Source organism: Vanellus vanellus (assembly GCF_965231255.1).
Source record: "Vanellus vanellus genome assembly, chromosome: 10".
Classification (NCBI taxonomy): Eukaryota; Metazoa; Chordata; class Aves; order Charadriiformes; family Charadriidae; genus Vanellus; species Vanellus vanellus.
Genome location: NC_138915.1, coordinates 8563962 through 8579886, shown reverse-complemented (window position 1 = coordinate 8579886; position 15925 = coordinate 8563962). Strand labels below are relative to the sequence as shown.

Here is a 15925-nt window from a genome sequence, read left to right as displayed (position 1 = left end):
GAAAGGCGGACCCTTAATCCTCAGCTTGATACAGCCCTGGATGTTGTAGGACTTAATTAGCGAGGGTAAGGAGGAGCCCGGTGCAGCATCTGGAGTCTCCACAAGAAATCGGAGCCGACGCCGGGACAGCACACAAGAAATCCTGCACGAGCAAGGTCCTATTTCTCCCTGCAGGCAGCCAGGGCACAATCAAAGGGAGCCGAGAGCTCGTGCTGGTGCTTTCTGGAAGGGGAAACAACGCTCTGCTCCCTTTGGGACTCCAAACAGCGCATGTGAAAGGGTGGAAACAGGCAGGTGAGGAGAAGGAGGCAGAGAATGAGATGGGAGCCACCATCCTGGACCTGACCACAAGGGTCCTGTCACCAATATGAGTTTCTGACAGAGGATATTTAGGGCAGAAGGACAGAAAGTGGGACAAATGGGGAGGACTCCTCTCCTCTCCCTGCTGTCTCTCCTGCATCCTGCTCACTCCTGCTCGGGCAACCAAACATGTGGAGGGGCAACACAAGGGTCAAGTCCTTCTCCAAGTTACATAAGATCTCTTCAGATCTCAAGGGTTGGGTTTTTTGATCTCTGCCCATCTGCATGACCTTTGCACTGGTGGACCCCGACTGAAAAGCATCCCTGCTGCGCCCTCAGCACCAGCCTGCAGCTTTCGCAGAGTTCCCCTTGGGCAGCTGCCACATCTCAACCACGGCCCCAGGGCTGCTGCCTCTTTTTCAGCTCTTCCTCCTGTGCCCAATTAATTTACTGGATGTTGGAACCGTGCTGGCATAGCTCTTATCCGAGCACTTTCTATTCCTCTGCAATCTCGCCTCCACATTTTTAAGACAAAGGTACGCGTGTGCCTGTTTGCAAACACAGCTGGAATAGCGGGGAGGCTCCTCCACACCCGCTGGCAAGAGCAACGAGTAGCTGCACACGTCTAATGCTCCTTTCCCTCTAACAGCAAGATGATCCAACTCAGGCTTGACCTCGCGTCCTCATCTCTAGATAGGCTGGAACCTGCTCCCTCCCCGCACCTGCCTCTTCTTCCCTCGCCCATCCCTGCCCGGAGAGGCAGTTACCTGTGCTGTGCGCTGCTCAGCTGCGGGACCAGTGCCTCGGGAAGAGACTGCTTAGACTGGACAGTGGGCTTCCCTGCTGAGCCCCACCACAGCAGGGCAGAAAGCCTCTGAGCCAAACGCTTGCATCCTCCAAAGACAGAGATGTGACTTCAAACGTTAGTCGGTCTGTGCGGTAAAGGGCCACCCAGGACAGCAGGTGGGCGTTTCACAGACAAAAAGTACTCTGTTTTGCCAGCGCTTGAGTGAGTTTTGGAAAAAATACGCTATTTCACATGGAGAAACCAAGGCAGGAGGGTAAATGTGAGTGATTCTGTCCCATGGGCCACGTCTGAGGCCCAGCCAGGAACTGAACCTGGACTCGTTCAGTCCCAGTCCTACATACACCCTTCGAGCAGGGTAACCGGGGACAAAAGCACCCTCAGCTTTTCAGTGCGTGCACATCCTCAGGATTTCCACTTTCCACACCTCTTGTCAGCGTTACCATCCGCCACATCTCCCGGGGCTCCAGAAACCCGCTCATAAATCATTCTGCTTAAGGAAAGGAAACGAGCTCGCAGACGTGCAGGTGCAAAAAGCTGTTTGCTTTCACAAACCAATGCGTTTCTGGGCACAGATGGCTGCACGCGCAAAGACGACAGGTTCATGATCAAAGGCTATTTTTGAAGATGTGGGCCCATCTGCAGTGACATTAGGAAGCAAAGAACTAGAAAGCACACGCCTCTGACCTCAAATGGAAACAAGATCATCAGCTGATAAATACTCCACCCAGAGACTCCTTAGTCCTGGGGCAGTTATAATGATGTTTTTCATTTAAATGTTATTTTTCTCTCTGGAAAGACCGAAAGCAAGGACTGACAGGGAGCGACCTTCTGCAGAAGAGCTCTTTGATCACCTCCACCAAGAGCTGAAGAGAAAAGCAGCAAGAACCCACCCTCTTTGCAAGCCCTCTGCTTGCTTGGCACCAGCCGACCACAGGAAGCAGCGCCTGCGTGGAGAGGCGCATGAGCACACGTTGCCATCAACCATTTCAAAGGGTTCCCCTCGTTCCCCCCGCCGCACGGCACGGCACCGCTTCCTGACAGATGTCCAGAGGATCCCGCAATGACCACAGCATCCTGCTGCCGCTCTTAAGAAACCAGCCCGGGGCTGCCGATCATGACGGCGAAGGGCAGATTTGCTCAGCTCTCGGTGTGCCCCAGATCCTAGAGCTGAACAATCGCAGCTGCAGCTGGTCAGGGAATTTCTGATTAAATTATTTCTTGCCAGAAAAAAAAAAAGAAAAAAAAAGAAAAAAAAAGAAAGCGGAAAGCGTAGATTTGTAGATTTGGTGAAACAGAATTTTAGCAGAAATGTAATGGTTATGATGAAATGTTAGCTGAAAGACTTCTTAGGTTGGATTTTCTAGTGATGAGAACATGATGCTGGGGGAGAGGAAACCCACTGCAGAATATCCAAGCGACAAGGAAGCAGCTCAGACCCCTGGGACACAAGATACCCGTGTTCAATCCTATCCTCTCCCAAGGCAGACAACACCGACCTATTCCTGAGCAGGTTAGTGACCAAACCACCACCAACTTATGGTGGCATGGGGCTCTGTCAAACTCAGCCACTGGAATTGCCCCACTTTGAATGAGACAGACCCACCGGAGGCTTGAACTGGGGAGTCCTCTAAGCAGGTACGTGAATCACGAGGCCAATCCAGGCATTCAGCTCCCCTCCACTTTTGTTTTTTGGAGACAGGTGAAGAGAAAAAAACCTGCATTTGTCTTGATTTTGTTTTTTTAATCTTCCGGTTTTCTACCACATGAAATTTTCACTCCCAAATAAAACCGTTCCCTGTGCAGCACTAATCAGATCATATAACCACCCAAAGATGAAAATGGCCACAGGGGCTGGAAGCCTCCTGCCTCACTTAAGCAGGTTTCCTATGACAGCTCCCATTTCTCACAAGCCAAACTCCATGTGAGATGTTGCTCTCAGGTGCAATTTATAGGCAGGACATTGGAGACGAGGTTTTCAATATTTTAAAGACTTTATTTAATGCCTCAAGCTAGTTTTTCAAGACCAAAGGATCAGAAAATAACTTAAACCTGAGCAGACTAACAACGCAGGAGAAATAGTGAATCCTTGACAGGCTCTGAATTTATGACACTGAAATGCTGGAGACTGAAAGGATTTCTACATTACAGTTAGGACCCAGTGCTGCTGTGAGAGGCTTCAGTAACCAAATTCTATGAAGCAGAGAAAAGCTATTGCTATTTTATAGAAGAACTGAGCTTCAGAGATGCCCTGGACATGTGCTGCATCAGCCTCAGCTGTACCCATGCCCCCACCTTCTGCCACTGCAGAGCAGGAACACATTGGCTTCATCCACCCCATCTACTCCAGGAGACCAGCGGCACGGTCCCTGGGCAGACGGACCAGCTCAGGAGGCCAGCACAGTAACCCCACTTCTTGCAGCCACGTGGCTCACCCCGAGCACTCCGGGAATTTGCACCGAGGTGTCTGAAGGGCTCTGACCGCAGTTGCCAACCCCACCCTGGAAGCCACCGGGGTTTACCATAACATGCTGAGCTGCGAGGTGTGGTGGCTGAGGAGAGGACAACCTCAGGGCACAGCAGACAGCTGCAGGAGGAACCGCAGCGATGGGCAGCAGCCACCTGAATCACTCCCGCTCCAGTCTCCCAACGTCTCCCAGAGGCATGGCCGAGGGCCCGGAGGAAACCAGCGATAAAGCGGGAGGACTGCATGCAGGTCTGCCAGCCTGCGCCCCAGCAGCGGGAACGCAGCCAACTCCGCGTTAAGAAAGTGGAAATAACGGCAGAGAGTCCCGTGCTCATCCCGCACCAAGGTCAGAAAGCCGAAACACTCAAGTAGAGCTGAACTGGATTTGTTCAGTGGGGGAAGAGCACTGGGGAAACCCCTCCAGGTGGCTGCACCAACATGCTCACCACGCAACGCTCAAACCACCACAACTGCTTTCGCGTTAAGTGACTCAACATGAAAACAGCATGATCTGTTATCACTGCCCCTCCGGCGATGGGACAGGTTTCCCAGCATGATGCTGACTCTCTGGCCTGCAAGGAAGCAGCAAATCAGACCTGAACAGCTGGGGCTTGTTCCCAGAATCACGAAAGTCTATCAACCTGAATTCCTGAAGCTGGACCGCAAGGTTGTCCTCCATTTAAATTTTGTTTCCAAGCAAGCGGGCATTACTGGATGCTCCAGTTTGTCGCTTACATACAAAGGAGACTGTGTTATGTATAGCAAGGGGAAGGAAATCTTTCCAAGGTTCCCTTCCTGCAGTTCTTGCTTCAATTGTTTCATCAAGGAAGGGACTGTCACTGGTGCTAACGTGACGGCCCACAAGTGACATCTCTGGCCAGCCCCCACGCGCTGTTGTCTGACCCAGCGAAGGATGAAAGCAGTCCGTACAGAAGCTCTGCATCACTTCTGAGTCCCTGCGAGGATCTCTCCTCTCAGCTCCTTTGTCAAAGCAGGGAGATGCTCTGACCTCAGGAATCTCTCTGCAACACAAACCCTTTCCCCTCTCCCTTCCAAAATCCAGCAGCCTCATGTTTGGTGACTGCCATTTTTTAAAGCCAAAGCACCTGATGATATATGTACCTGTACAGCTAAAAGCAAAAATCCCGCCGATCTAATGTACCACTCATTTAAAAAATGCACCCTCCTCTATGCACAGGGAAGAGCAAAACTGGCAATTCAACCACGCATGGCATATTTTACAAGGTAGCAGCCGTAGCCAAACCAGCCCTTAAGTACGCTTTGTAAAAGCACTACATTACCATCCAAGTTCAAAAAAACCAATGTGCAATTCAGACCATTGGCTGCTCAGGGCTGGATTCCCACACCATCAGCAGAAAGAATGGTCCTGGACCTGCTCTACGTGGCAAGGCCCACGCAGACACCAGCTTGTTCTGCTGTCTTCCAAGACAATCAAAAGACATACGAAAAAGCAGGCAAGGCTGGCTCGTGCTTGCCCAAAACACCACGTGTAGATGTGCCACTGGCAGACTTGGCCCTGAAATAAAAGTATTTCAGGCAATAACCCTTCCTTAATATCGCAAGAGGACTCTTTAACTTCATCTTGGGAGCTTTGTACTCCGTATCTGTACCGCCAGAGTGACAGAACGGGGAGCTGCTCCGCAGTGAGAGTAGGCGCATCCTCCCGAACCGCAGACGTCCAGTCAGCCCGAGAGGAGGAAGCAGGGCATCCCCCCAACCTTTCCTTTCCAATTAGCCCAGGCTAATATGGTCTCACGGAGGCGAGCGGCTTCGCTACTGGCTGCGCTCTTAAAAGGAGAAACAAAAATCAATACCTAGCAGCTTTTTTGACACCCTGTTCCAGCACTGACACCACTTTATAAATGTGAGCGGGGACGGGGCCAATTAAACTGTCTCCTTCTCTCATCTGTCAGATAACAATAAAAAAAGTGCTACATTTGCATTTCTAACATGTTGCTGCTTGCTAGCTGTCAGGGCAGCTTCCCTGAGGAACGGCTGGCATGCGAGGGGAGAGGGTGTGATGAAACACAGCAGGGGCAGCGCCGAGCGATGGGAAATCTTCTACTCGCTATCTCTGGGAACAGATAATCCTCTAGAAATAAGCAGGATGAGAGTTCTCTTTGTTATTACAGACCATCAAAATACATGGCGATGCATTGCCTTATTGCTTTGCCTCCGTTGGTCAGGTACAATTGAAAAATCCGGTTGTATTAACACCTCTCGGTGCTTTACAAAATACAAACCAGCGCTCAGCAAGCGTAATTGATGCCACAGGACCGTCTTTTACAAGCTATCCGCCTTCTCACGATCTATTTATTTTTCCTTGCACCTTGATAACAACTTTTTTATTTTTGGTTTCGCACTCACCTCCGTAACATTCATCACTTTGATTGCTGCCAGCTGCCCGGTCTTCACATGGCGACCCTGTTAAAACAACAAAAGACTGTAAGCAAAACATGTACGCAAACTACGCATGCAGTAACTAATTAGGCATACAACAACTGGGGTTGAGTACTTGCTTTCAATCACGTATCACCAACCTTTCTACGTGATACTCATGTATCGCCAACCTTTCCACACAAAACCACCCAGGCGAGGTTTGGTGATGTCTTATCAGACCCATACCCTTACCATGCTCCAAAGTTAACTGCATTACCTCTGCGGGGTTGACTTTCCCCCTTTTAGCACAAAGCGAGCAGCAATGCTGGGAGACCTCTGCTGCCGGAGCACAACGCGGCAGGAGTTTATGGGTCTGCACCCAACTCCTGCTCAACAGGCGGTGTCGCCCCTCAACCCTCCTCTGCCAGGAGATCTCAGCAGAGGCCCAGGGTGACCCAACCACAACCACCGTCTCGTCCTGCAACCCAGGGCTGACGCGTGCCGGGGAAACAAGGCACTGGGTAGCTGGCACTGTCCCCACCTCCCCACCCCGCAGGCTCTGGCTCACCTCAGGGTAAAGAGAAAACTCTGGGTTTCAGTGCATCAATCCGGAAACCCGTATGAGGCTGCCAAGAAACTAAAGCTGTATGTACTTTCTTGACCTTTTTTTTTTTTTTCTTAATGGCTTTTTACTGTGAAATGCTCAGTTTTCAAAATCCTTACTGCAGCTGAGTTAACTATCTCTCAGCTACCTCCCAAAAAGCATGCAGAGGCTTTGTATTTAAAAATGTCATCTTCTGTGGTGGTGGGGAGGACCTCTCCCAGGGCTTTGACTGCATGCGTGCCTACATACCTACACATACTTCACTGGTGAAATGCCCACACCCCGCCACCATTATTAAGTGACAGATAACCGGTAATCTTAGACTAGGTAAGTGACTAGTTTTTGAAAACAAAGTTAGGAAAACAGAAGGAATAGGGAATAAAGCTATTAAAAGAGCAACTGAGACTGACAAGATGTGGTTCACAAGAACGTGTACTATAAAGGCAACCAGGAATCCTGCTGTAAATTGCACAGCTTCTCGGCTTGGTTAGATCAAGTTGCTCGACAGATGCCGTAGGTGCAGTGTTTTGCCACGACAGCCAACAGTAATCTCATACTGGAGGATAGTATCAAAAGAGTTGTATGAACAGTGTGTATGACAGGCTACACGTCCTACCTCCTCGCTTCCATCAAATGTTCAGAAATGGGTTTGAAGCTTTGAGACTGCAATTTTGTTCCTGAAATAGTAGTGCCTGCAAAGCTGTATATCGAAATAACTAACTGACATCAGTTAAGTAAGCTATAGGAAATCAGGAAATCAAATATGAAACGCTGCAGTCTGCAGACAAAATGATTTGCAGGTGCAATTTACACCTGCAAAATTAAAAGCTGGCTTGATGTCATTTTAAAACCCAGGTCCTATCTGCACAAAATTGCATACGAGTGTTATTTCTAAGACTAAGCAATTCTGCATCAAAGAAAAACGATTCCTCGTTCTCAGGCGATATGTCACAGTCATGTTTTCTTTTACAGAAAACTAAATCCTGCTGAGTTTTTGTATATTTATAAGTGTCCTCTTTCTGTGGAAGCACTCCTGGGATTGCAAAGCTTTTTCCTCATAAACTGGAATGATAGGATTTATATACTATCACAGACCTGAGGCAGCAGACAAATGGGGGATGCGCTCACCAGGCCCACGACACGCGCCCCACCGTGGCTGAGCGCAGATGGGCAGCGCTAGCCCCGGAGATGCCGGCGCTTGGTCAGCATCCATCCCAGCTGACGTCAGTCCTGGTTAGCAATCTTCCTCCGCACAGCCACGGCTCCTTTGTCGGAGTCCATTGTTTGCAAATATTTCCAGGCATTGAATGTCTTGGCAATACAGCGAGAGAGGGCCTTCCACAAAATACAGTCATGCTAGACACGCTGGCACCCTCACTTAACTCCACAGTTTGTCTGGAGTCAAGCACGCTGATAATTCCATGTCTCCGGCCACCACACATAGAAGACCAACCCATGGAAATGATGGGTCTCTCCTGGGCTGCTGCACACTCTGCAAAGGATGATGTCACGAATCAACACGGATTTTCCTAATTACAGTGAAGCATGGAGATAGGCTTCTTTACCCCAAATACAAATCAATCAATACTAGGATATGTCCTGGTTTGAGGTAAAACAGGACCAATTTTGTTCAGGAACTTCGCTTCTTAGCTGGGTCTCTTCTAACTACGGGAATTAACAGCATATTGTGCAGACAGTGTTCACCCTCTCAGAGTGATCAGACCTATGTCTATAGCGGATGCCCAGGCACGCTATGCAGAGAGATTCCTGCTTATACTCATTGCTATAACCCCCATGGGCAGCCAACTTTGTTATTTGCCCCATTGGGGGGTCGGAAGCAGAAAAGCATAGTGGGGTCCCACCTGCGGGGAGGAGCGGACAGGACAGGTGACCCAAAACCGACCAACGGGGTATTCCATCCCATCTGCCTCATGCTCAGTATAAAAGCGGAGGGATCAAAGGGTCAGTTCCTCTTCCTTCAATGACCAGCGTCCGAGGAGGACTCTGTTCGTCTGCCTTTGACCCCGATCCTGAATGCAGATCCACAATCCAGTTCCCGCCCGTCACTGAGTCCAGGCTGAGACCGCCCCAGTGCCAGCCGGTGTTGTGATTGTCATCCTGGGAGCTTGATACGGTTTTGTATATATTTCATTATTTCTTTTTATTTTATTATTAATATTTCATTAAAGTAGTTTTGTTCCTTCTAAACTCATATGTCTTTTTCCCTCCTCTGCCTCTCTCTTTGAAGAGGGGTAGAGGGGAGCATCTGTTGGTCCCATCTGGGGTCCCCCAGGTACCCAGTAGCTAATTTGGCCTAAACCATGACAGGGTAGCATTGCAACTGATATTGAATATTCATAAGAATGAGGAAGGGGGAAAGGCTTGGCATTCAGTTCTGATTTCAAAGCATGATACCCGGTCAACTTGTCCCTCTGTGTAACAGACATCTGTTATTTTGCAGCCACAGTTATTTCCGCTGCATGCAAACCTGCTGCTCTCACTCACTTTTACCATTATAAATGAGAATACTAAATCCCCCCCCAGCCAAATTTGTAAAATTAGCATTTATGGGAAAGAAAACAGCAAGCCCTTTTGTTTTGTGGGTCATGATTCACGTTTGCACAACAAACGTGTCCCTGTCAACTGCGACGCACAACTCGATCCTGCTCCCACATTCCTAAAAGTTGCCACTGGGCTGACTGCTGGACGAGAGGAGCTCAGTCCATGCAGGGAGGGCAGGAGGATGCCTCTGCCTCGTTTCAGCGCCATATCTTCCATACCTTCCGTGCAAAGTTACTGCTAGCCTGAGGGAAACGCACAGGCTCACCTCCAACCATCCCTCTGCACAGGCTCACCTGCCATAAATACTCTCTGACTGGGTAAAGCGGCCTCTACATGGAATTAAATTCTGTTAACTACATGCACTTCACACCCTTATGTTCTTTCAGATCCCATTTTCCTGGAACAAAATAGAAAGCGGTTCAATCCACCAGAGAAACCCAACCCTTCTCAAGAGGCCAAAAGGAAAGGAGCGGTAAAAATGTTGGTTTGCTCTGATTCTCAACTCCCAATCATTTGTTTTCAACAACTGTTACCACACCTTTTTCAAAAGAGCGTTCCACGTTTCCTGGTTGCATTAAGCTGAAGAACCTCATCTTCACCCACCAGCCCAAATTTGTGCAGGGTAATGCAGAGGGCTGCAGGTTAACCTCAGGAAAAGCTGTAAACATATCTATATATTTACACCTGCCTTTCATCAATTATCTAAAAGGGATGAATTAGTTTAAAAGTGTGTATAAAAAAAATATCTTGGAAAGCGTAGCTAAATATGTATCTACAGCTATATATCTATATAAAAACATTTTCATCATGAGATACTAATTTTACTGCCATCTTGGCAGATTTATTTTTGATTACAGTTGTACATTTTCCCCAAAGTAAAGGATTTGTCATTATCGTAGAGCAATACATCTCAAAAGTCTCTGCACCTGCTAATGCATGCAACAAACAATGCGGCAGAATTACACAGCACACACCATCATTTCTCCTTACCTCTGACATCATCCCAACATACACAAATAAAACCTTTTCTTTAAATATTGCTAAAGGAAAAGGTTCAGTCAGTGGAAACAATCAGAGAACCCTGGAGACATCCTAAATTTTATTCCTTCTCCTCCCCAGAACTTCACTGTCTATTCAGTCCGTTATGAAAAAAAGGGGCTGCAGCGAAGCCACCCAAGGGCTCACCCAAAGCCCACCAGTCCCCGTAAGCAGCGGCTGCACCATACTGAACTCAGCACCACCACCCAAAAAAGCGAGTGTGCTACGGCAAGACTCCACGCTAAGAGGGCTGAGGCTTTCAGAGGACGTCCATGTTCACGTGGAGAAGAACCATTAATGCCCACAGAGCTTATCTGAGCAGGGTAACGTGCTCCACGTTCCCCTTGCTTTAACACACAGACTATGACCGTGCTGGCAATCGGAGCAGAAATCTCCTTTACGTTGTTTTTTCAAACTGTTTCAAGTTCATTTTCCTTGACATCTCTAAAAGCAGTAAACATCCTGAACCCAGCCCTGGGCTTCTTGTTAACGCACTGAGACTACTGCCTAAGTAAGGAAAGGTTTCAGGGCCTGGCCCCTTATTTTTTCATTTATCAATAAATCTCAGAGGTTAGCCGGAGTTCATGGGAACTCGTACATTGCTACTTTTGCTGAAGCCACAAGGTTTGAAGCATGTTTGAATTGTTTTGAGAAAGGTGGTGTTTTGATTTTTGTTTAAAGCTCAGAGGAGCAACTGGCTGGTTTAACTGTTTCCCAACTAAATGAGATCAACAGATGCACTTCCTTCCAGTGACAAGACATGCAGAAGTTCATCCTTTTTGATTTAATCCGAACGGGAGGAAGAACAAGGGGCATTGCCCCCCCAGCCCTCTGTGCAATCCACCGCTGCCTGTCCTCCCCAGATCATTAAAGGGAATCAGCCTGCTCCGATTCAAGATCCACCGTTGCACGTTTCCTCAGAAACTGGGCAGAGGGCAGGAACGGTCGGTGGGCCCCTTTTCCGAATAAAAGGTTTCATCTTTCACCCAAATCCTCAGTTTGAGAGCAGGTTTCAACTCTTGAGAATGCAGCCAAAACATCCAACAGCCATCTGCAAGTCATCCATATTCCCACCCAAGAATACACAGCACTATCAAGTTCATACAGACCTTAGACATGAACAATTCTGAAGCTCAATGACTTTCTAAAATTGAAGTTCCTGCCCACATTTCGGTGAGGCATCCAAGCTGGAAGAAATTCTCCCATTAGCTTTGAGTCCAGCTGAATTCCTTGTCTCCTCCAGAAAATATTTCCGCACAAAGTCTGCTGCAGTTGCCAGTTAGTCACTGCAGTAACATTCAGCAAACCTGGAGCCAACACACACATTTTTCAAATCTGCATACTGCTCGTGGCAGCCACATCTGCGGAAGGTGCTTTATGCCACAGACCTGGTACTGACGAGCTCCAACCCTGCGTTATCTCTGCGGGGAGATATACGTGGAACAGGACAGATCCCTCAGTGTTATTTCTATTGGCACGTATTTATCTTTTTAGCTCAGTTAGATAAAGGAACTGCTTATCTATGCCCTCTACTGAGGGTCAAGATGTGTATTTTTCTATTTACATCAAACAAGAGTATCAGCGTTGGCGGTCAAGCTATCAGCTGATAAAGAGGCTTTACATGAATTAAGTATATTTACCAAAAGATTCATTCAGTCACGTACAACACCTTTTCCTGTTAGGTCCAAGCACAAATTTTGGGCAGTCCCTGGCTTGGCTCACGATTACAACCAGAGACCCGAGGTCCCAGTGACACGCAGCTGAGACTGTAAGGCGGTGGGTCCCATGCGGAGAGCTCGGTCTGCTGGCTTCCCTCCCGGACCCTGCACGGCCCTCTCTCCCCAGGGGTGGCAAACAGCTCCCATCAGCTTCTCTCCCCCATCTGATGGATTTGGAGTGGACAACCACACGTGCGGCCGACTCAGCCCAGCTGTCCTCTTACAGCGCCGCGCACCATGCCAAGGCAGTCCACAACAGACCCATCACACGCTTCCTTTTTGGCAACAGGCGCTCATTAACGTCCACGTGTTTCTGGGTCTGTCTGATGTAGCTGTCCCTATTTAACCACAGCAGGAAAAAGCGCACGTGAGGGACAGGGACTGCCTGCTGCAGGACACCAGGGCAGCACGAAACCGGTGGGTTTGACTATGCAAAAGTCCCCGTCTGTGTCCAGGTCCCATCTGCAGCCAGAAGCACACCCTCACTTCTCTGTCCCTTCAAAAGCGGTGGTTCTGGCGAGGCCGTGGGGTGCCCATGTGCAAGGAGGCCCCCCAGACGCCAGAAGCCTCGGACGCTCGCCAGTTTGCACCTCTGTGCCCAGGCGGAGGGCAATTCCACATCGAACACCCTGGCTATCGCTCACCACTGCAGACCTGCGGCGCACGTGGGCTGTGCACAGACACAAACAGCTCACAACACCCGCACAAGGCTGCGGGACTGCCGGGCGACCCTCCACCGCGCCGCCTGCCGGCCTAACCCAGAGAGCTGGCAGGTACCACAAACCGAACTCTTGGGACCTTCTCTGGATATTGAAGGTTTGCGTTTGACAGCAGCATCTGGCTGTTGGAGATGGAGGACTTTTGAGGCCAGAGGACTTTCTCGGTCAGAGGACTTTCTCATCCGAAGGCATTTATTACGGGCTAAGCGACGCAGGCTGTGGCCGCCCGCCCCTTGGGAGCAGGGTGAAGGCACAGCTGTTTCGCTGCAAGCTCTTACTGAAAGCAAACTTCGGCAAGCAGGTTTCCTGTTCAAAACCCACTTACGAACTTTGAAGTTCGAGCCCATCTCGGGTAAATCAGTGTGTAGCCCTGCGGTTGCTGGTAGACTGCCAGCTCAGCCTTCTATGCCCTGAAGGATGGGACCCACCCTTTCGCCCCTCTCCTCTCCACCCTTTCCATCCTGGTAACGCAAGGAAAGCCTTGAAGAGGCTATGCATCAAATGAACAATGCTCTGCATAGGGATCCAGGAAACCCTATGTCCTATTCCACATGACCTTAACAAAGTCACGATCCTTCTGTTTCCCTTTCCACCTACATAGGGCTTTTCTACTTAGACCCAGCTCTTTAGAAGAGATGAGCAACGTTTGCTACCGCCAGCCCCAGAGCCAGCCCAGACACACCAGCTTTGCCCGCTCACACCACTGGCAGGCAAGGGCAGGCTCCCATACAGCTGCAGTGAGGTCCCCAGAGCACGCCGGTGGCTTAGCATAGCAGGGAGGAGGACCCCAAGAACATAAAAATCTGCAGATGTGCTGCTCTTGCACTGCAGTTTTGACACAGTCGCTGTTTTACAGCATATGGCTGTTGACAGTGGACATCCTGCTGTCCCCTTGGGGTCTTGACTATTGCAAACAAGCGGACAGGGTTTGCACATCTGGGGCTGGTGCTGAGAAGCGCCACCCCAGAAGACAGTTTATAGGAGAGCTCTACCAGGAAGACCGGTCTGTAACCCTCATCTCAGCAACTGGTACCACGTGAGACAACCCACTGTCGTCATGGCTGGAGCTCTTCAGCTAAAAATACGGTAGTGCAAAACTTGAAATGGGCCAGGAATAAACTCCAAGGAAGAAGTTATTAAGAGTTTGGAAGCTTATAGCTTGTTTTTGTTAGTTAGTCTGAGGCAGAGCTCAGGGTCAGTCATGCACTGAATACTAGCACTGGATTTCAGAAATGATCCATTTCATTGTAAACTAACACGTAATCCACATCAATTCTGATTGCTTTTTTTAAAAACAAATAAACAAACAAACAAAAAAAAACAGAAAAAAAACACAAAACCCCCAACCCCCATCAGCCTTGGGCAGATAATTACCAGTTTCAGATAGTTGGGTTTGGTTTTGGTTTTTGTTTTTTTAAACCCCCATGAAGAATTCAGGACACCGGCCAGGTGGGAAGGCACCTATAATTTTGATTACAGCTTCATCCTTTTAATCATGCAACTGAGGCTGCAGAAAACCTACTTTGATCGACATTATAAAGCTTTGGTGGCACTTCTGTCACAATGTCTCTGGATGTCTGCTGTACTGTGGGGCTGTAAATCAAAGAATTGTATTCCCCTAGAGCATTTCTTTTCTTCTTTGTGATACTGGGAGATGCTGAGATTTGGAAGCCTGGGCTTTGTTCCAGGTGACCTCCAGGGCAGCCCTCAGCTCCATCTCCAGCTGCAGCACACCCTCCCTTCCCCGCCAGTGCCTGCTTTGGTGCCAGCAGCACAGGGTGCTGAGCTTCCATAAAACCACAACCCCTGCGTTGCCTAAATGCTGACCGTGTGGATGCAACGCATCTGCCCTTTCACCCCCACATCAGGCACCCAATTTCCAGACAGTCCTTGGTCTCACCCAAAACCACTTGGCCAGCATAGCCAAGTGTTACGTTTCCCCTTTCCTATCCTCCATAAATGCCCTCTTTCAACAGCAACTGGACAGCTTTCTCTGCCGTTAACTCCGTGCTATCGAGAGGAAGAGCACGCAGCAGGACTGCGGCATCACAACGAGCTCCTGAGACCACTGCTTCGGCAACACGAAGGTCCTCTCTTGCTCTGACTGCCAATGTTAGACACCACCGGTCAGTCCCTTAGGTTGTACTGGGACTGCTTGATCGACTTAAACTTAATGTTGCCTTCAGAACTGGCCACAGATGTCTTCCTACCATCAAGGCAAAGCATGTCACCTAAACACTGCAAAGTATCGTCACCTTTGTCCACAGCTGCTCAGAGTGCTGAACAACATAAATATTAATACACTGTGAATAATCAAGACACGCTCTTCAAGGCTTATTGGGTTTTTTTCCTATATGCTCGTTCCCACTCTACTTTATGATCTGAAGTGTTCCAAGAAGTTAGCTAAGATTTATCACTTTCAGTATACACCACACTATGAAGTTGAATGCTATTTAGCATGCGCCAAAACTCAGGTCATAAAACATTAACAGCAAAATCTAACCTGTCTGCACACAGATATATAAAGAATGAAAGTTAATTAATAACACTCTGTGCACTTTACGACAAAGCATATTATATTAATGAAGAAATATTAGAGATATATACTATTTATAAAGAAATGAAAAATTGTTTTCGCTGCATTCCAAATGGAAAAGGATAATTTTGTAAAGGTTAGCAAATTTATATAGCAAAAATTACTTGAATATTCAGTGAAAAACAAGTTCCTTTCCTAGAAAACACCACTGCCCTATTTCCGAGCAGAACAGGTCATTCCCATTGCTTCTCTCTCTCTCCCCCCTCATCTCAGAAGTAGGTAAGTATTTTGCACTCACACGCAGTGAAAATTTGAGTTTTATAAAGTTTTTTCAAATTAAGTTTTAGACATTTCAAGGGTATGATGTCAAAAAAAACTTAAGAGTTTCTCTCTGGGCCCCTCTTTGTGTCGCATGCTTAAACAAACAAAAATATCACTGTAACTCATAACACTGTAGAAGACAGTTAAGTTGACAGTAGTATAGAGGACTTCCCATATACTAAAATAGCAGCACATTAGCCAAGAGAAGAGATTAGAATGCCTGACTTCTATCAATCACTTAAAATTCTGCCCAAGTCCACACCGGCCAGAAGCGAGGGATGGATAGGGTCATTTCAACGCTACCGGATCAAACCACCTTGATCTCTGGAGAAAAAGGGACAGTTTTTCACCACTACTGCAAGCGCCTGTACTACAGCCCTCATGAACTGTAAAACCCAATAAGTAGTTTTTCTGTCCAGTTGTTTGTTTTTTTTTTTTTTTAATCCTTTCAGTTC

General features: G+C 48.3%; 1 protein-coding gene across 1 annotated transcript in view; it reads right to left on the bottom strand.

Annotated features, from left to right (window-relative positions):
* Window positions 1–15925, bottom strand: part of NRK (Nik related kinase) — a gene marked incomplete at its 5' end in the record, with an annotated part of 102929 nt that overhangs the window by 60805 nt on the left and 26199 nt on the right. The window contains one exon of the mRNA XM_082488222.1: window positions 5961–6017. Coding sequence (XP_082344348.1) covers window positions 5961–6017 — 57 coding nt within the window. The remainder of the gene's footprint in view (window positions 1–5960; window positions 6018–15925) is intronic.